Source organism: Scyliorhinus canicula, chromosome 4 (genome assembly GCF_902713615.1).
Source record: "Scyliorhinus canicula chromosome 4, sScyCan1.1, whole genome shotgun sequence".
NCBI classification, from domain to species: Eukaryota; Metazoa; Chordata; class Chondrichthyes; order Carcharhiniformes; family Scyliorhinidae; genus Scyliorhinus; species Scyliorhinus canicula.
This window is the reverse complement of record NC_052149.1, coordinates 47,688,786-47,710,895: the sequence shown is the minus strand read 5'-3', so window position 1 is coordinate 47,710,895 and position 22,110 is coordinate 47,688,786. Positions and strand designations below refer to the sequence as shown.

Sequence of the window (22,110 nt, the reverse complement as noted above, 5' to 3'; positions counted from 1 at the left end):
AAAGTGAAACATGCATATTCAGGGTACAATCAGTAGAAAGCATAGCTAGCTAGCTAGCCTGAAGACAAGTGGAGTAAAGGGTAGCTATTCAGAAGATGGAAAGTGCAATTCTTAAAATAATTAGTTCTGGATCTACTGTTCACAATTTATATCAAAATTTAGACTTTGGGATCAAAAACACAATTTCTAAATTTGCAGATGGCACCAAGTTGTGGAGGGGAGATTTCCAACATTACAAGACAACAAATGCCAAGAGAACATTAATAAACTTGTAGAATGGGCATATCATTGGCAAATGAAGTTCAGCAGAGACCAATGTTATATTTTAGTAAGGAAAATAGGGGACAATGTTCAGGAATCCAAATGGGAAAGAAACAATAGGATCTCAAGAACACACAAATCATGAAAGGCAATTTTTAAGATCTTGTTAAAAAAGCAAACCTAACAACCTGGGTTTATTTATGCTAAACCTTGTATTGAACTTTGTTTAGACCACAATTACAATAATAATAATTATCTGTGTCACAAGTAGGCAATTAAGTTCCTGTGAAAATCCTCTAGTCGCCACACTACGGCACCTGTTCAGGTACACTGAGGGAGCATTCAGAATGTCCAATTCACCTAACAGCACACCTTTCGGGACTTGTGGGAGGAAAGCGGAGCACCTGAAGGAAACCCACGCAGACATGGGGAGAACGTGCAGACTCCGCACAGACGGTGACCCACGCCGGGAATCGAACTCGGGTGAAGCAACAGTGATAACCACTGTTATCTTGTCCAACTCTGGATGCCATGGTATAAAAGAGGATTTAACTAGCGAGGGCAAAAAAAAAGATTTACAAGAATGCTACCGAATAGGAGATTATATCCATCAGGAAAACTTGAAGAACAGGCTGGCCCCTTTCACTAACTGCTCAGCAATTTTTGAGATCAGCTAATCTTCTTAACATTTTTCTGATGGATCTTTTTGACCTTGTAAAATCCGCACCTATCATCATTTTAAGAAATAGCTGGAAAACTTTTACTTCTTAAAAATTTCAAAAGAAATTTAAAAGTTTAATGTGGAAACTCAAACCATTTGTAAATAATATGTTTCTTCCTCACACTTTGGGATAAATTTTACAAACTTTTTTTATACAGCTGTGCATTTATTAGCCAATAAATCATAAGCTGGTAGTTACTCTGAACAGTCACACTTTTGCCCTTTTCAATGAGCAAAATACTAAGCACAGGCAACTGAGCAGCTGAATTGCCAAACCACCAATAAAAGATAATTGATGGCACAAGTACTGGAATCATGTAAAATTTACAATCTGCATTCTGATCCAAAACATGCAGACTATCTTCTTGATCATAATTTTGATTGGAAGGTGGTGAAGCACTGATAGACAGAGCATTTGCACCTCTGGTGTTTTCTTTGTTAGTAAGGTGACTTTGTTTTACCTTGATCTTTTGAAAGCTACTAACAAGATCCTCAAACAGCATTTGCTGAATATAGCGCATTCATTTTGTATTCACCTGCTCACCCATCTTTACAAATCTATTTTGTGACACAGTAAGAATTGCTTTGTTGGGTGGATCAATGTAACATACATTTCTGCAGTGTTTTGTGAGAAATTCATTTATAACGAATGCAGATTCGATTTAAGAGCTGCTTCATGAGATTCACAGGGAAGCTTGGCTTGTTTGTATGCCTGGGACAGCTGCACAGTCTTGTCATTTAATAGCATTTCATAATATTTTAGAGCAAATTACAGTCAAAATATCACCCACCCCACATTTAAAGGATTAATACATGAACCTTAAACTAATGTTTACTATCTGTATTATTTCACAATGCAATTTAAATGCAAAAAGATAGAACCAAGATAATAATAATCTGATTGGCTTTGAATACGTATTAACCTTCTTGCTTCAATTCTGTGCATAAATATTTTATTGATGGACATGCAAGTAATAGTTACATGTAAGATTACTCTCACCAGACACTCAAGCAGCCGTGCTGGGCGAGCAATAACGATCATCAGCTTCTTCACCAGCTGGGTCACAAATGCTACCTCCGAACTCTCTGACCGCTCGTGGGCCTGTAAAATAAAAGTCACATTAACATTTCAGTAAGGGATGCACTAAGCCAGCACAGAATTTATTACTGCAACAATAGAAACACTGCTAATGCATACACACGCTGCACAATGCCCCATCTCAAAAATAAGACCTTAACTAAGAACAGAAGAGAGGGACTCAACTTGTAACACTGCGTCTGCCAAAAACCGTGCACAGCTCTGATGCGCCAAAATTCGCAGCCAGATATTATCTGGCTCAAAAGATAACCTAGACATGTTGCTTTGATGCAGTCTAAGCCCCTTTTGAAACATGCTGCATTACATACTAAAACCTCAGTTTGTGTCTGCACGTTAAGCAGCACACAATCATTAGCATCTGAAGGTGATGTCATGTTTGTCTAAGGAATGTCTATGTCATTCCTATACACAGTGAATCCCAATGACATAATCAGCAGCAGCACAATCTACCAAGGCAAGTTAAGTTATACTCTGTCTGAAAGACCATCCGTCACCACCAGTAATCACTGGAGCATGAAATTAAAATGACCCACCATTCCCCCTCCCCTCCAGGTCCTTACCATGCTTCATCCTAAACAGACTCAACCCAAGTAAATGGAAAGCAATAGTAAATGTGTTCCAAAGAGAAAACACACACATATTTTTTTCTCAAACACATTGTTCAGCTTCTAATTTTCTCTGTTCAACAAAGCTTCCCACTTATTACTGTTAGTTTTCTTAAATCTATTTAATTTTAGGCCTCCAAATTAATGTTTTGTCTGTTGCAGCATAGCTTATCCGAGAGATCAGAGTAGCAAAACGAAACACTGGCAGATTGAGGTATTAGTGGGGAGTACTGTTCAAAATAAATCTTCAATTAATTAGAAAAAAAAGCATATATGTGGGACCGGATATGCTTTTGGGTTATGTCACCGAAAAGCTGCATGCAGGTAAGAAAAAGGGAGCCATGGATAGCTCCTTGGGGGATTCCAAATTAAATCGGGCTACAGTGAGAAATATTCCAAGTATCTATTCCAAGTTTTTCACAGACCGTAACTGTAATATAGGTAATGTTCTTTGTAGCTAGCTTAAATTAATAAAAAAAAAACTAAGCCGAGCAGGATTATCTGCTTTTCCCCTTTCCAACATTTGTTTTTGGACTTATAGATAGAACAGTACAGCACAGAACAGGCCCTTCAGCCCTCGATGTTGTGCCGAGCAATGATCACCCCACTCAAACCCACGTATCCACCCCATACCCGAACAACTAATTTTGCTAAGATAAGATACGATTTGGCCCAAATGGCCTGGGAACAGCTGCGTGCTGATAACAATGTGTCATAGCAGTGCAAGGCCTTTAAGAAGGAGATAATGAGAGTACAGGACAAATATATTCCCGTAAAGACAACGGGTGGGACCAAGATCTGAGAATCCTGGATGTCAAGAACATAAAGGTTAGGATTAAGAAAAAAAAGAGAGCTTATGGAAGATGTTGAGGGCTCAGTAGGGCAGAGTCCCCAGAGGAATATAAAAAGTGAAGGGGGGAAACTTGAAAAGGAAATCAGGAAAGCTAAGAGAGTGCATGAAATATTTTTGGCGGGTAGAATAAAGGAAAACCCAAAGGTATTTTAAAAATATATAAGGAGCAAGAGAAAAAGGGCAGCAAGGTAGCACAGTAGCTAGCACCGGGGCTTCACAGCTCCAGGGTCTCGGGTTCGATTCCCCGCTGGGTCACTGTCTGTGTGGAGTCTGCACATCCTCCCCGAGTCTGCATGGGTTTCTTCCGGGTGCTCCTGTTTCCTCCCACAGTCCAAAGACATGCAGGTTAGTTGGATTGGCCATGCTAAATTGCCCTTAGTGTCCAAAAAGGTTAGGGGGGGTTACTGGGATAGGGTGGAAGTGAGGGGCTTAAGTGGGTCAGTGCAGACTCGATGGGTCGAATGCCGTCCTTCTGCACTGTATGTTCTAAAACTAGGTAAAGAGTAGGGCCAATTGTGGACCATATAGGTAATGTTTGAATGGATCTGGAAGAAATGGGTATAGTCCTCAATGAATACTTTGTGTCAGTCTTCACAATGGAAAAGAGCGTTGCAGGTGTAGACATCAGGTTTGAGGACTGTGAAATATTAGAGGGAATTAACGTAGAGAGAGAGGAGGTACTAACACGTTTAACAGCATTAAAAATGGATAAATCCGCAGGCCTGGCAGAGATGTATCCCATGCTGTTCAGGGAGGCAAGGGAGAAGATATCGGGGCACTGGCAGTAATTTTCAAATCCTCTCTGGCCACAGGCGAGGGACTGGAGGACTGCTAACACCGCCCCATTGTTAAAAAAGGGAGGGAGTGATAGACTGAAATTATAGGCCAGTGACTTTATCCTCAGGGTGAGGAAGTTATTAGAAAGAATTCTGAGGGAGAAAATGTACATGAACTTGGATAGACATGGATTAATCAGGGATAGCCAGCATGGATTTGTTAAGGGAAGTCTGTGTTTGACAAATGTAATCAAATTCTTTGAGGAGGTAATCAGGAGTGTTGATGAGGGCAATGCATTTTATGCGATCCATATGGATTTTAGTGAGGCCTTTGATTAGGTCCCTCACACAGACTGGTCAAGAAAGTGAGAGCCCATGGGATCCAAGACAGTGACCCATTGGATCAAAAATTGGCTGAGAGGCAGAAAGCCCTATCTCTGGGTGATGGTTGAGGAATGTTTTTGTGACTGAAAATCTGCTTCCTGTGGGGTTCCACAGGGTCAGTGCTGGGGCACTGGCTATTTGTGATGTACATTAATGATGTACATGTTGGAACTGTATAAAATGTTGGTTAGGCCACAACTGGAGTACTGCATGCAGTTCTGGTCACCACATTATAGGAAGGTGTGATTGCATCAGAGAAGGTGGAGAGGAGATCTATCAGGATGTTGCCTGGGCTGAGCAATGAAGAAAGATTGGTTATTCTAGGACTGTTTTCCTTGGAGCAGCAAAGATTGAGAGGGGACCTGGTAGAGGCGTATAAGGTTATGAAGGGCAGAGATAGGGTGGATAGGAAGCCACTTTTTCCACTAGGAGAGGGGTCAATAACCAGGAGGCATAGATTTAAGGTAAGAGGTAAAAGGCTAAGAGGCAAGTTGAGCAGAAACATTTTCACCCAGAGGGTGGTGGGAATCTGGAACTTACTGCTTGAAAAGATGGTTGAGTCAGAAACTCACGTAACATTTAATAAGTATTTGGATATTCACTTACACTGTTTTAACCTCCAGGGATATGGGCCAAGTGCTGGAAAATGAGATTATTGTAGTCAGATCTTGATTGACAGGCATGGACATGAAGGGCCAAATTGACCTCCTTCTGTGCTGTAGAAGTCAATGAACCAAAGGCTTCTTTTCCCACCATTCAATGACATCATCCAAAACCACATAAGGTTCCACAAATATGCTAATGGCACCTAGTTCACCTCACCACCTCCCTCAATCCCTCCACTGCCTTTGTCAGACTACTTGTCGGCACTCAGTCCAAAATGAGCTAAAATTTCCTCCAATTAAATGCCAGGAGGACTGAAGCTTTGCCTTCAAATTACACCACTGCCAATTCCATTGCTCTGTGGCCACCATTTTAAGCTGATTAAACTTGTTCCCAACGTTGGTGTCCTATTCAGCTCTGAATGGACTGTCCATGCCCGACTCCTTTCCAAAACACAGGTCACTATTTTCACCTCTGTAATATCGCCTTGCTTTGCCTCAGCTCACTTGCTGCTGAAACACTCATTTACTCATTGTTAAATCCATACTTGACTATTATAACGCTCGCGAAGCTGGCTTCCCATCTTCTATTCACCACAAATTTAAGCTCATTCAAACTGTGCTGTCCAAATTCTAACTCATTCAACCACCAGCCGGTGACCTCTACTAACCCCCGGTCCAGCAACGACTTGATTTCAAAATATACATTCCAGTGTTCAAACTACTCTGAGGATCTCACCTCTTTCTAGCTTTGTAACCTCCTCCTACCCTATAAGTCTCAGAGAACTAGGCTTTCCTCCAACTCTGGTCTCTTGTGTTCCTCTTAATCTTTGCCTGATAATGCTCCTGTGAAGAACCTAGGGATTTTTTAATATGTTACAGGTGCCATTTAAATGCAAATTACTTGTGAACAGACGCAAAACTCTCTAAATAAATCTTCAGCTGAGGTAAACTGTGCAACTGTCCGCCATCCTAATGTCTAATACTTACAGATGGTTAGTGGAGTATATTACACATAAGAACCTTGAGCTAACTTGATCTCAGTGTATACAAGAGCCTTAAGCTAACTTGATCTCAGTGTATAAGATAGTTATACACTGAAGCATGCACTTATATACCATCTGATTCCTAACACAGGCCACAGCTTGTAATGACGACTTTAACCAATACCTGATTTAAGTCATGTAACACTTTTTAAAAATTGCAGACAGAAGGTTTATAATGTTTGTGCTTACATAGTTATTGAAATAACTGCACAATATTCATCTGGCATCATTTGATGGATTAAGTGTTAAATGTAATAATTGTGGACCTCGTAATCAGCCCAGCAGTTACAGATTTATTGACCCCAACTTTCCACTCACGAACTGCATTTCAGAAATAGCTTTCACACAAGCAGCAGCAAGTCAGCTTTCACTTCCGTCTTCAATGTGGGTGTTTGGGGGAGCAGCAAAGTGGTTGAATTTCCAGATTTCAGCAAAAATTGGGCAGTTTGAAATGAGGATTTTATACTTACAACATTCAAATAACAAAATTAACTTCTATCAGCAGCAAAAAGAAAGAAATTTGGAAATCTATATAACAGTATTATTAGCACTTACAAAGGGAAAGGACAATTGTATTTTTCTTTTCGAATTCACAGCATTTGCATTTCTTTCCCTTTATCTCTATCTGCAGAACGTTTTGTTGTTTGACCCTAATACTTAGTTCTTGTCACTGAGGAAATTAAGAAAATAAATACATTTTTCCAATGAAGGGGCAATTTAACGTGGCCAATTCATCTACCCTGCACATCTTTGGGTTGTGAGGGTGAAACCCATGCAAACACGGGGAGCACATGCAAACTCCACACGGCTCCAGAGCCGGGATTGAACATGTGACCTTGGCACCGTGAGACAGCAATGTTAACCACTGCACCACCATGCTGCCCACAGAAGGAAAACGTTTAATGTGACATAACAGTAACAGACAAATTAATTAGACTACCATCATATTAAAGAAAGAGACACTTACATCTTGCAGTAGCTTCTCCAGGTTTGCTTGCAGTTCAAAGAAGTATCTGGAGGTGATGAGCCCATCTCGGGATTTCGCCAGGCAGTCTCTCGCCAACTCGATAACCTGATGGTGGATAAAGCTGAGTACCCCGTCAGCGAGCGGCAGCACATTCTCAGGATCACTGGATGTGATGAACTCCTGGAGGTTCTCTTCCATTTGAGCCGTGGCCTATTGAATAAAATTTGTTCGCCATATTTCATCTGCAATAAATCTGATTTTTCTTGCTCTTTTAAATTTTAAGCAAATTGAATGTGAAACTTGCTGAAGCGGCGCTGTTGGTAGGGTGGTGTCTTAGAAGGCACTTTAACAGACCTTTTGCGGGATTCTCCTTTGGTGGCATCCACCGCCCCGCCAGCAGCGCACTCAAGCCCACGCATTTCCCAACGGCATGGGGTGGCCCATAATAGGAAACCCCATTGAGTGGCTGTGGGGGAACAGAAAATCCCGCTGCCGGTGGGGGCGCGTTGCGTCGGAAAACGGGTCTGCCGGGACTGAGAATTCTGCCCCTTGTATTTACAGAGCACCTTTCACAAACCTTAGGACATCCTAAAGCACTTTACAATCTGTTTGCCGTTTTTTTAAAGACAAAACAGAATGTTGAATAGGATTTTCATTTGGCTGATTAGATTTTCCTTTGAGAAGACAGAGCAAACATTCAACGCCAAAAGTGTAGGATGTCACCAAGGTTGGTTAGAACACGTTGCAGTAAATCAAGCTCAGTTTTTAAAAGATCAAAGACTGTAAATAGAAGCAAAGATTGAGGGACATGAAGATTGTGGCAAAAGTGGAGTGCTCATCTTGAAAATATGTATAGGCAAATGAAGATGCAAGTTTTAATTCATAGAAGAGTTGATCTGTTTACGCAAATTGCTATCCAACTACCAAAATATAGCAAGATTGGATTTTAATCACTTCACCATTGGCAACAGTGTTTTCAACCTTCTTGGCCCAATGCTCTGGAATTCACTTTCTAAGCTACTCTACCTCTTCTCTCATTTTAAGATGCTCCTTAGAACCTATCTGTTTGATCATGCTTTTGATCTTCTTGTATCAACTTCTACAGCTCATGCCAAAAATGTATTTTTTGATATCGCTTTTGTTAGGATGTTTTAGTATGTTACATGCATATACGAATGCAAGTTGTCATTGTTGCTATTTAGCTAGAAGCAAAAATGAGCCAAAAACAACAATTTACTCCGGAGGAGAATTAGCAAGTGTATCATCAGGATAAAAGAGGGATGTGAAGAAGGATTTATAGAAAATCTGACAACTTTGGTAAATGATAAAGAGAAGCAATCACTGGAGATGGAGACAACAAAGCTGACATTCCTTTTTGATAAAGTTGGATCAAACAATTCTAATATTGGATCTACAGGAGTTACAAGCAGAGTAACTTTATCCAGAGTAACTGGATAACCATCCAGTTGATTTGATTTATAGGACAAAAACAGATGGGGCTGCTTACAGAATGTCTAAGCATTTTAGAGTATTAGCATTGTATCATAAATGTTATATTGGAACACTAATAAATATATTCTAAGGAACCTTTGAAAACTCTCTAGATACCTCTCCCTTTATAAGCAACTAAAGGGCAGTAGCACTAAAGTCTACTGAATTTTCTAAATATTTTAATCAAATAATTTATGCATAGATATGTTGAATGAGAGCAGACATTCATGGATTTACTACATAGATAACAAACAAATACATCATAAGCAATGCATGCATATAAATATTGAATTAACGAGATGCCTTTGAAAAGTTGATCAGTACTCACCTTCGGAAATCTTTCTTTATACACATGGTTCATCATAACTATCTCATTGTCATAGAAACAAGGGGATCGTCCGGGACTATGATTTTAAAAGTAAAGGTACACAGACAAAATGTGTAAATAACAAGCCATATTAAATGTATTGCATTTTTAGGAATAACGTCAGTATTTCATCAGTAACTGTACCAAGAGTAATTTGCAGCTTAACTGGATCTGACACTTGCCTGAGTAACACATTATGTCATGAGAAACTGTTTACAGACCACATTTACTCAATCAGAAATGTAATTACATGGCTAATTGCTTGAATAAAGAGCAAAAGGCAGACAGTTTTTAAAAATTCATTGTAGCTCTTTAGAAGAGCGAATGTTAGTGCATTGCCCCCATTCACATTTCATTATGCATCTGGATTTCACACGTCCCAGCAAACACTACAAACAGATGCTGGAAAATGGACACCTGGCCCAATTTTACAGATATGATCAGCATCAGCACAAGGTGGCAATAAGTGCCCTTTCATGTACTGATGGACAATCTTTTTGCATAATACACCACAACTTTTTAATAATTTAACTGTAGTTCAATGTAACTTATAGCAAGGAAAAGCTGACATTTTTATCATGTTTATTTCATATTGATTTATTTCTTAGGTCAGTTTTATTTCAGCTGTTTTGTTCCTCAGGGAACCAAGTTTCTGATCCAATTTATCATGAAGAAATTAGATGAAACTCTTTTTTTCTGTCAGATCCCACAAAGCATATTTTTGTTTATTGCACAATGACAATGTTCTCCTAAACTATGCAGCACCTCCTTCTGCACTGTATGTTCTATCTTCTATAAAGGATAACGCGTAGGTCACGCACAAGTTGGCCTTTTGAGGTTACTGTTCAGCCACTCAAAAGCATTTATCGGGGGTTTAAACAAATCACCAATGTACTGACCCAAGAAATAAATAAATATGAAATAAATAACTGCATAAGGTCATTTCTCGGATTTCGCGACCGGGCTGAAAAGCCCAGGCTTCCCCAGTCCTTTATCATAACCTATAACATTGTGGCTGGTAAAAGTTTTTTTTTGCACTGCCTTCTGTTTGAACGTCAGTCGTTTTTAATGGTAGCCAGACGAGATGCAGTATTCAAGGTTATAGATCACGATAAAATTTGCCATGCATTCAACTGTTTGGCTACGTCGTTCAACAGCCTTTGTTGGTTGCTGCCCTTTGTTGTTTGGACATATTTAGCATTGAGTGCACTGACTCCTAGGTGTCTTCCACTGTCAGCTTCAGCTATTTCAGCACTATCCATTCAATACGTGTCATCTATATTCCCTTGCTTTGTGCATCATTTCTTGCCATCTATATTACTTATACTTATGATATTATGGAACTCAATGTGTAATTTCTCAATAACCCCTTCTGATTCTTAGCTTAGTAGCAGCTGCACCTAAGACCATCGAGCTTTCGATTACATATTTGTGACATCAACAAAACCGCCTACTTCCACCTCCGTTGCATTGTTGGACTCAACCCGTCTCAGCTTATCTGCTCACCCTCATTAGTGCCTTTGTTGCCTTTAGACCTAACTTTCTATCTTCCATGAGTAGGCACAAAATTCTGCTGCCCACATCCAACCTCACAGCACCATTCATTCACCCATCACCACCGTGCTCATCGACTTATATTGTGGTCCAGCAATGCCTCAGTTTTCAAATTCTTATTCTAGTTTAAAATTTCTCCATGGCCTTGTTCTTTTTAGCCCTAGAATTTTCTGAGATTTCTTCCAATTTGGTTTCTCCACCACCGCAACTGTGCTTACAGATGTCAAAATCAAATCCTCTGGAATTCCCTTCCTAAACATCTCTGCTGCTGTAGCTTTCTGTCTCTTTTAAGGCTCTCCTTACCCCTACCCATTTTACTAAGCTTTTAGTCACCTGTCCTGATATTTTATGTGGCTCGGTGTCAAATTTATTTTATGGTAGTCCTGTGAAATACCCTGGAGTGCTTTACTATGGCAGAAGCTATAGAAATGCAAGTTGTTGTTTTCAGCTAGTTAACGATGTTGCTACTAATTTAGCAACTATGTTTCCTTTTGGTTCCAGATCCCAGAATGCAAAACTATTAAATGTCATGTAGATCTACTCCTATTCTTCCCAACAATGTGCCTTAATTCTAATCTCATGAGTTCTTTTCTCAGCACTAGTTTAACACGTGTTTCCCCATATCAGCAATCAAGACTCAAATGAAGATTGCAAAATTGGTGTCAAATTATGAGTGGCATTGTGATATAGGCTTCTTTTGGGTCCTCACTATAATTCGAGATTTTCATCATGTGGTCTTGAGGTACATTGAAACCAGGCACCAGAATTGAAAGAAAAATATAACCTTTCCCACGTTTTTCCCTTTTAAGAGTCTGCACCTTTTATATTTATCTTCCATTAGGTTCTATTATTTGCCATGCCTTTTGAATATATTGCAAAAAAAAAAAAAAGGAAAATTATAATAGTCTTATTTTAAGTCTTAATGCAATGTTGATAGCCTCCAAGAGTAAAAGCTCAGTTGTGTTTTCAAAAGCATCTTCCGAGTAGAATTCAGGAGGAATATGTTTTTTTCCCCCATTTCTTTTTCCTCCCAGGGAGGAAAATGCCACCATTATGCTTCATAAATTCCATCTCCAATATCATGCAGCAATTTTATTTTCATCCTCATCAATCTTCCTGCCACCCTGGAAATGATGCATGGAATTTAAGGAAATCTGACAAATTGTTGATGACCTCATCTTTGAGTGAGCATGCTGTCGTATCCCTCCCAGTAACATCCTTCAGAGTTATAAATCTATTAGACAGTAATGACATTTAAGTAATTTCTCAGTTAGGGCTTGCCTAATAAATTAATAACAACAATTGTCTTTCTCTGGTCCATTATTGGACAATTCATAAGGAGAGTACAAAACTTGACTACTAGTTACTTATAGAATGAGACTTTAAAATACAATATCGTTATCATTAGAAATGAGCCTAAACATGCTAACAGCATGATTGATTTAAAATTGATTAAATATTTATTCTGAGGCGAGTTGAAAATGTTTTACACTGGTGAAGTGTACAGCCCAAGGTGCTTTTCTATATTAAAAGGTGCTGTATGCAAGTTATGTTATGACCCACTCTACGTAAAATGTCCTTTTGTAGTTCGGACAGTTGTAACTATTGATGTGAAGTTTACAATCTTGACTTCTATTTCACACCGTCTCTATCTAGCGTAATTGTGAACAAAACTGATCATGCGCTTGTAGCACATAGCGAGTATAAACCATGAAACCATGAGAGAAATGGGAAGAGCAAAATAAGACTGGACAACAATCTTATGGAATAAATGACTGCAAAGGCAGGAGTGGAGTCAGCAAATTGTAAACAAGTCTTTTATACTGTGGCATTAGACCAGCTAGTTTATAGTCATTAAAGCAGTATAATAGGCACAGGTTTTAATTAATTGAAAAATGAAAATATTGCTCGTCTATTGCAAATTTCCACCTTTTAAAGGGGTAATAACTTCCACTTTTTCTGGTTTTGAGAATGATAAATCAATAATTACTTCTATCACAATAAGCTGTACAACTAATGCACTTTATATTCCATGCTATCTAATAAACAAAAAATATATATTTTATTTGGTCAAGGATGTTATTCCAATAGAGTGCAGTTATGAATGCTAAAAACACTGCACAGAACATGTCACTATAATGCGAGGTAAAAGAATTATGACTCTCATCTAAAAATCATCAGTTTGCTGCACTATAATTTTCCAAAGTTAATGATGATACTGCACAACATTATTTTTCAATACTGAAAATGGAGAATGAGTTTGTAATAATTGTATAATCCTGGATGTGGGAGTGAATTGCAAGGTAACAATCTAATTATCAGATTTCAATGTTGTCAAACAATGAACCTTGAGCAGCAGTTTAGTCATCTATATCCTAACAGTGAATTACTTTGATAGTTGTGTAACAGTCATATTGTTCCTTCTTCCCACATAAGAACAGAGCATTAATTCTTCAATAACTTATATTTATATAGCACCTTTCATATGGAATGACATAAAAATGTGCTTTATGTCAAATACTGATTTTTAATCGACTGGCTGGAAACCACAATTGAACTTTTTAAAAACAGAGACTAAAAGTGACTTGCGCTAGCAGGCAAAGGTGGCTACCTAATTTCCATCACTGGATATTCCATGTTCCAACTCACTGAGATGGAAACGCCATACCTGCAAAGACCCATCAAGGACAATGAGAATATGATGAGCCACATATCCTGTTCCCACTAGCAAGGCATCAAGGCTACTTGAAGTGTTCAAAGGGGTGTTCCCAGGCATGAACTCATCAAGCTGTAATGGGAATATGCTTTACACCCTATCACTTAAACAATGAGACCTTGGCTGAGTGAGGGGTATTCCAATGTGTGAACTGATTAAGTTACGAGGAGGAGTACACTCATAATGGCCATGTTTGAGTCATTGGGTGAGGGTCATGTGTCAGGCCCACTCTGTGTGTTTTAAGCCTCTGCTTTCTCTGCAGTAAGAGGACAAGTAGCTGAACCACTGACAAGAGGAGACCCAAATGTGGACTCTTCGTCCTCCCTCTCTCTCCAACTACCTCACGAGATTTCTGTAATAATTTCCGGAGGCGCAGGCTAAAAGGTAAAGTAGTGTTATTCTCCAACACAAATAAAGCCACAGCCGTGGTTACACAACAAACGTCACAGCCCGGGAACTGCCGGTCTTGGGTCAAACTTTAAAGCCCCGCTGGTGAGCCCCAATTGGGGGGCCGCCGCCTACTCAACACGGGAACTCATTTTCTATGAAGCACAGGGGGAGATCAATCAGCAGAAATGCTATGGTGACAGAAGCAGGCACATGTATTTAGAATACAAGTTGAAAACAAAGTTTAGAAAATTTGATATCAGCTTGATTGTACGTCATTGCTGACTGGCAGTTTAATTGAAGGACACAGGTCACAATCATAATCCAAAGGTACATTCGCTAAAAATATAAAAAGCATATTTTGTAGTTTTTCTTCAGCCACAGGTAGTAGCCAATTCTTTTGTCCTTCTTAGCTCCTCATCTTGCATTAATCCCCACATGCTCAGCTCTAGCCTGTAAATCATCTTTTTGAAACTGTTTCAAGTCTCGAAGAGTCAAATCCTCTCTCTCAACAAAGGCTTGAGCCTCAAAGGTACTCATGTTAATTTCCCAATAATCCTGCCAGTAGCACTAATTTTTCTTGATATTGTTCTCTGATTTATCTTTCTTCAGGGACTATGCACTGTGCAATGTCCTTAGTCAAGCCACCTACTACACCTCTGCTACTCTACGGCAAGTCACGAGGATAATTGTGGCAAACAAATGGCTCATGAGGCACAAGACCCTTCCGTTGCTCAAATGTAGTTCGTTGACCTTTCAACATCATTGACAGGAGTGTGGTTCTCTGACTGGCCAGCTGTCTCAGTCAAGGGCACTGCACATAGCAAGCGTATTCTATGAAAGCAGAGTTTTCAAGGGAGCAAGGTCAGCATTCACAAATGGAATTTTACTGCAGCGTGAAGCACAGGTAAAACAGTGACCATGCAGCAGCACCAACAGAGCAATGCCGTCGAGAGGAGAGTTGCAGAGAGGGGCCTGCTGCATTGTTATCAATCAAGTTCAGGACTATTTTATCTGCTGATGATTTGTGGGTTTCAGGGCAATGCTGAAATTTCACTTGCTGTTTAATTTGATCACTTTTGGTGAATGTGGATGTGAAGTGAAATTAAATGCTGTAGATTTTTTAAAAAATGTAAATCAAGTTGGCCTGACTCAGTGCCGTGCATAAAAGAATACGTCTTGGAATAGAACAGAGGGAAAATAATGGCAAATGCAAGTGAATTCACACAGAGATGAAAACGCAACTGTTTTATACGCTGGTGCCAAGCTGGTGCAGCCAAGTGTGGAAAGAATAGACCTAAAATCATGAATGTGGGGCGCGATTCAACGCCCCTCACGCCGGGTGGGAGAATAGCGGGAGGGCCTCCCGACATTTTTCACGCCCTCCCGCTATTCTCCCCCCCCGGAGCGGCCGGGCCTTCGCGCCCGTTTCACCATGGCAGCAAACACACCTGCTCGCTGCCGTCGTGAAACGGGCGCCAGATGCCCGTTTGGGGCATCTAGAGGCCCGATTGGCACGGGAGCACCACGACTGTGCTCAGGAGGGGACAGGCCCGCGATCGGTGCCCACCGATCGTCGGGCCAGCGTCCAAAACAGGCGCACTCTTTCCCCTCCGCCGCCTGACAGGATCAAGCCGCCACGTCTTGCCGGGCGGCGGAGGAGAAAGACGCCAACTGCGCATGCGCGGCTGACGTCATCGGCCGCGTCAGCCGCCGTGACGCTTGACGTGCGGCCTTGAAGACCATCATCAAGGCCGCGCCACCATGACGCACGGGGCCGCGCTCCTATCCCCGCCCAGGGGGGAGAATCGGCCCCGGAAGTGGCCGTGAAGGCTGCCGTGGATCACGGCCTGTCCCACGGCAGCCTTTACGATTCTCCGTATTTGCGGAGAATCTCGCCCGTGGTGTTGAATTTTGGAGAGTTTGCCACGTCAGAAGTTCTTAAGACATCAATCTCTCAGATTTAGTTCCGCCTATTCCATTCAGTTGTGCAAATCTCTACATTTGCAAATGTGAAATTCAACTGATGCTCATGATTCAGAATTGTTGGGCGGGTTTCTCCCCCGCCACACCAGATGTCTGGTGTGGCATGCCGTCAGGATTCTCCGTTTCACTGGCTAGTCAATGGGGTTTCTCATCATGGGGCTACCCCATGCCGTCGGGAAACCCCCAGGCTGCTGGCAAAACGGAGCATCCTGATGGCGGAGAATTCAACCCCTTATGTTCGGGCAGAGCCAAGTAGAAATCGTATTTTAAAATCAGATTTCAAGAATGAGCAAGGAACAAAGCTTGTCAAACTTTATATTATTTTGTGTGCATTGTACAATAGTTACATTGGTCTGGACTTGCATTGAGTTGGGCCGACAGGAGAGCCCTTGAAAAATGGCAGTCGGGACCAGATTTCAGGATTCCCCTCCTCTGTCCTTTTCTAGCAATTTTTGTCAGCGCAAAATTGCAGTCAACTCGCAATAGCACTCCTACCCCCTCCCCCCACAAACCCCCTTGCTGGCTCCTTTGGGTAGTTTAACACTCTCCTCGCAAATTTAATAAAGTCAGGCCCCTTCAGTAAGAATATGTGGTACACGGCGGCTCAAAGGAGGTGTGAACCATGGAGGAACTCCATTCCCAAGCTGGGAGCCAAAAGAAACAGTCAACTGCCCCTGAATTCTTTAATTGACAGGCTTTCAGTTTCAACAGTTATAAATTTGTATTCAAAGTTAGATGTATTTTTACTGCAGTGACTGACTATTACGAAGGTAATACTGTTACATTATGTAAGTGTTGAAATGGTTTAGAGTATTTTTGGGATAAGTGTTCTTGCACATTCAAAACTGAAGAAAATACTGCTTGGGATCTCTTTTGTAATATTCTGAAGTGATTTAAATGTTCAGTCCTTTTAAAATTATTTAAAAAACCCTTCAACAGTTTTCACTTGGACAATAAAAAAGTTACCTGCTCCTGGACTGATTTGCTTTACAGGGCATCTGGTCTAACTTAAAAAAGGCTGTTTACATTTCCCAGGATTCATCATTATAGCTGAAACAATTATGAATGCTGCGATGAGTTTCACAAGGTTCAGAATCACTTATCTCAGCAGGGGGCTGTGTTCAGTTTCAATTGCCAATTTTAAGAGATTATTAAAAGATTGTGTGTCCTGGTCAGTAAAACAAATGTTTGGTTGTTCAGTTTTACAAAGATTACCTACTTGAGGGGTTTAACATTTTTTAAATGGGTTTTATACCTGAATTTATATTTTTAATTTAGAGTGCCCAACTCATTTTTTCCAATGAAGGGATAATTTAGCATGGCCAATCCCTTGCACATCTTTGGGTTGTGGGGGCGAAACACACAGGGAGAATGTGCAAGTTTCAACTGACAGTGACCCAGAGCCGGGATCGAACCTGAGATCTTGGCGTGTGAGACAGCAGTGCTAACCACCGTGCTGCCCCTGAATTTATTTTTAAGTAGACACTGTGAAAACTGTTGGAAGGGTTTTTAAAATCATTTTAAAAGGACTGAACATTTAAATCACTTCAGAATATTACAAAAGAGATCCCAAGCAGTGCTTTAGTGAGAGCTCTCTTAGATTGTTACAAGTTTTATTTCATCTCCATTTCAAAGACATAGCTCCTGAGGTCTGCCTGAGAATACTTGATGAGAGTCTGCGAAGCATTCATGAGGCGTGGAGTGGGCAGAGGGAACGTGAGGGACATGGAGGAGAATCAGGTTGAAGGGTTTGAAGGCTTGACATCATCATCAAAACTGGACCGATGTCCCAGCAAATGGTGGGAGGACATTCCAGCCTGCCTCAACTGCTGTTTCTGAACCCATTCTAGCCCCATCTGAAGGGAACGAAAATGCAGCAGGCAGGGGGCCGTTTAAAAGTTGAGTCTCCTGAGTGGGCAAGTTTCCCAACACAGCATTCCCAACTCCTCCATAAAAATCCAGTGCATTGCATCTGCAGTGCAGAAAAAAGCCGTCTGGTTCAAATGTCTATGCAATAATGCTCCACATTAATCTCCTCCTACCCCTCTTCATCTAACTCCATCAGCAATTCCTTCTATTTCTTCTCCCCTCATGTGTTTATCTAGCATCAACTCAAAGGGAGCTATGCTATTTGCCTCACCTAATCTATATGGTAGCGAGTTCCAAATTGTCACCACTCTCTAGGTAAAGTAGTTTTCATAGAATTCTTCACTGAATTTATTAGTGACTATTATATATTTATGCCCCCTCATTATAGTTTACTCCACACGTGGAAATGCCTTTTTTACATTGCGTATCAAAGCCAACATTCGGACTCCCCTCAGTCTTTACTTTTCTGGAGAAAAATGTTCTAGTTTTCCCAGAAGAGTAAGTCTCAATTTTGGACTCATCCTTTTGAACCTTTTTTTTTTACACCATCTCCAGTGTCTTTGCATCACTTCACAAAATTATATACCTCCTGAATTAACAAATTTATTTCACAAAACTGTCTCCTAACTCAAAAACCCAAATCCTTTTTTTCTCTTTATTCTTTCATGGGATGAAGGCGTACCTGGCAAGGCCCACATTCATTGCCCATCTCTCACTGCCCTTGGACTCAGTGGCTTGCTCGGCCATTTCAGAGGGCAGTTAAGAGTTAACCAGATTGCTGTGGGTTCAAGTCACTTATAGATCAGATCGGGAAAGGATGGCAGATTTCCTTACCCAAAGAACATTAGTGAATCAGGTGGGTTTTTACAATGACTGATAATAGTTGTAATGGTCACCATTAATGAGACCAGCTTTATATTCCAGGTTCATTGACTGAATTCAAATTCCACAAGCTGCGGTGTTAGGATTTGAACCTCTGTCCATGGCCAGAAAGCATTACCGTGTGTTTCTGGTTTACATGGGGAACTTTAAAAGAAACGTAAGCAAACTCAATGAAAACAAAATATCGGAGGAAAGGATAGGAAAAAAGTAAGTATGGAGAATACCAATGGCAAGGCAACAAATTGTTTTTTTTTTTCTTTCTTTGTACCATAGGTATGGATATCGCTGGCTAGGCCAGCATTTATTGCCAATCTCTAATTGCACTCGAGACAGTGATGGACAGCTGCCTTCTGAAACTACTGAAATCAGTGTGATGTCGGTACACTCACAGTGCTGTTACGGAGGGAGTTCCAGGATTTTAACCCAGCAACAGCGAAGGATTGGCAATATCGTTCCAAGTCAGGCGAGTTGCTGCAGTACAATTTGCAGATGTTACACACTGCCGCCACTGTGCATTGGTGGTGGAGGGAGTGATGTTGAAGGTGGTGGATGGGGTGCCAATCAAATGGCTTGGCTGGTGCACATTCTCCCAGTGTCTGCGTGGGTCTCATGCCCACAGCCCAACAATGTGCAGGTTAGGTGGATTGGCCACACTAAATTGCCCCTTAATTGGAAAATAAATAATTAGGTACTCTAAATGTATTTTAAAATAATGGCCAGGCTGCTGTCTTGCTTCTTAATTTGTTTTGGAGCTGCAATCAAGCAGGTAGGTATTCCATTACACTCTTGACTTGAGCCTTGTAGGTGTTTCGGAGTTAAATGGTGAGTTACTTTCCGCAGAAATCCCTGAACTGGTCCAGCCATATAAATACTACGGCTATAAGAACAGGTTTTGACTGTGTGGCAAAATGTGGCTCCAACTCCATCTACAAGTTTGCTGCTGACACAACAATAGTGGGTTGGATCTTGAACAACGACGAGTCAGAGTACAGGAGGGACATAGAGAACTTAGTGGCATGGTGTAACAACACCAATCTCTCCCTCAATCTCAGCAAAACTAAAGAGCTGGTCATTGACTTCAGGAAGCAAATTATCGTATACACCCCTATCTGCATCAATGGTGCTGAGGTTGATAGCTTTAGATTCCTAGTTGTGCACATTACCAACAATCTGTCCTGGCCCACCCATGTCGACTCTACGAACAAGAAAGCACAACAGCACCTATACTTCCTCGGGAAACTAAGGAAATTCGGCATGTCCACATTGACTGTTACAAATTTTCAAATGCACCATAGAAAGCATCCTATCCGGCTGTATCACAGCCTGGTATGGCAACTGCTTGGTCCAAGACCGTAGGAAATTACAGAGAGTCGTGAACACAGCCCAGCCCATTACGCAAACCCGCTCCGATCCACTGACTCTGTCTACATCTCCGCTGCTTTGGGAAAGGAGGCAGCATAATCAAAGCCCGTGTCCACCCGGGTTATTCTCTATTCCAACTTCTTCCATCGGGCAGGAGATACAAAACTCTGAGAACATGCACTAACTGGTTCAAAAACAGCTACTTCCCCACTGTTACCAGACTCCTGAATGACCCTCTTATAGACTGACCTGATCTCTTTCACACATCTTCTCTACTGAGTAGTCTACACAACATATGCTCACCCTATTCCTGTGCCTATGTATTTACATTGTGTATTTATGTATGTCCTGTTTTTTCATGTATAGAACAATCTGTCTGGACTGTACGTAGAACAATACTTTTCACTGTACCTCGGTACACGTGACAATAAATCAAATCAATCAATTTTGTAATTCATGGTTTAAAGGTGCTCCAATTATTGAACTTTTATTGAAATAATAGTCAACATATAATAAGTGACTTACTAATTTGGCCTAATGGGCCAAAATTAAAATCCTGAAATAAATTTTAAATTCATTTGGTCTGCACCAAACAAATAACCAAATTATATTTCCTGACAGTTTTGTAACAAAGCAGTACTGTTTGCTTCCGAGAAAAACTCCAAACTGTAAGTGTCAGACTCCTAAAATAATTTCAAAGCATCACAGGAAACATCAAGGAATTTTACGCAAATAACTGTCTTATTCAAGGGTGGTGAAAAGAGTGTACATGTTTAAAACTGGGACATCACCAATTGGGAATGACTGCCACCACTGGAGTGTCGGGTTATTAATAGGACAAGCATCGAAAAGTTCTGTTCTTATAGGGAATTTTCAAATTACTATAAATCTCATGTTGCACTTGATTACATTCATCATGGAGATTGTTGTGTTTAAGAAAAGCATTCAACAAATGTGAAATGCAACAAAACTGGATTTTGACCATGACCGCACACTCTCCAGGAGTCCAGCCAAAAATAAGAAGAATTGACAAAATAAAGTAAGCTCTGGATGGGGAAATGGTATATTCATCAATCCTTGAATCTGAATTTGCTAATCCATTTTTGGAAGGCTCACATATTGAACTCAAATATTTGAACAAGACCACATTTTTAAATATCTCTGTCTTGCATCACAAAAATACCCATTAACAAACATTCAGATGAAGCCATTTCTTGTCACTCAATGTCACTATCCTGCTTTGCAAGTATTATTTTAGTGTTTAAATATTTATAAATCATCAGCTGAAGGTTTATAAAAAGGAATGTCGGCTTTGTAAACGCTTGCCTTCTCTGAAAATTACTGCAGCCTCAATCTTAGATGATCATTATATAAAACAATCAATACTTCAGATGCACTGAAATTCAAGCAAACGCATTCAGCCTATTTTGCTGTAATCCAATGAAGTAATATTCCATTTAGCTGGCACGCTTATGAAGATATATTCTTATAGTACTAACCTGAGGCTGCGTGAACGAGGACGCATAGCAGGAGACTGTCGTCCATCATCATCTGTGATGCTCTCGGTGCTGAAGTGCTTGCTGAGGAAATGCAGTTCATCGGCGGTGGGCTGGTATGGCAGCTGGTGAAGTTTCTCCTGTGATGAGCAGGATGACTGTGTGCAGTAAACAAAATCTTTCTAAGTACTATTTCTCATCAGTCTCAACTCCATTGCTCTAAATTACAAGAGCATGGAAGTGAAAGAATTAAGAAGAAAAAAAAAGCATTTAAGGCAAAATTAAAACATCAAAGAAATCTGCTAATTTCATGAACATTATGCCACTTGCTACATCAAATTTTGACTGATGTTGGCACCACAAACCAACACAATTATAGATTACATCACAGTTAACCCTGTAAAGCAAAGGACATTTATTACAAAAGTAAAATGTAATTTGAAGGCAGCATATTTTTTCTTAAAACACAGCTGCTGAAATGCACATGCGCATGAAACATATATAATATATATATGCATATACAAACACACATACTTTTTTTAAACATGAAAACCATTCTGGGAGATAAGTAGAATAATGTTGCTTCTAGTTTTCACAGCAAATGTTTCAAAAATCTACATACAGGGATTCAATTAAAAGTCTACAGATCCATAATATCCATCATCATTTCCATTTAATTATTCTAG

General features: G+C 40.4%; 1 protein-coding gene across 8 annotated transcripts in view; it reads right to left on the bottom strand.

Annotated features, from left to right (window-relative positions):
* The window catches only part of mast2 (microtubule associated serine/threonine kinase 2), a 524,270-nt gene that overhangs the window by 72,930 nt on the left and 429,230 nt on the right, over window positions 1-22,110 (bottom strand). For all 8 annotated transcript variants that reach the window (XM_038794189.1, XM_038794190.1, XM_038794191.1 and 5 more), the window contains 4 exons: window positions 21,428-21,582; window positions 9,134-9,209; window positions 7,315-7,524; window positions 1,983-2,084 (listed from right to left, as the gene is read on the bottom strand). In XM_038794189.1, the coding sequence (XP_038650117.1) occupies window positions 1,983-2,084; window positions 7,315-7,524; window positions 9,134-9,209; window positions 21,428-21,582 (543 nt within the window). The remainder of the gene's footprint in view (window positions 1-1,982; window positions 2,085-7,314; window positions 7,525-9,133; window positions 9,210-21,427; window positions 21,583-22,110) is intronic.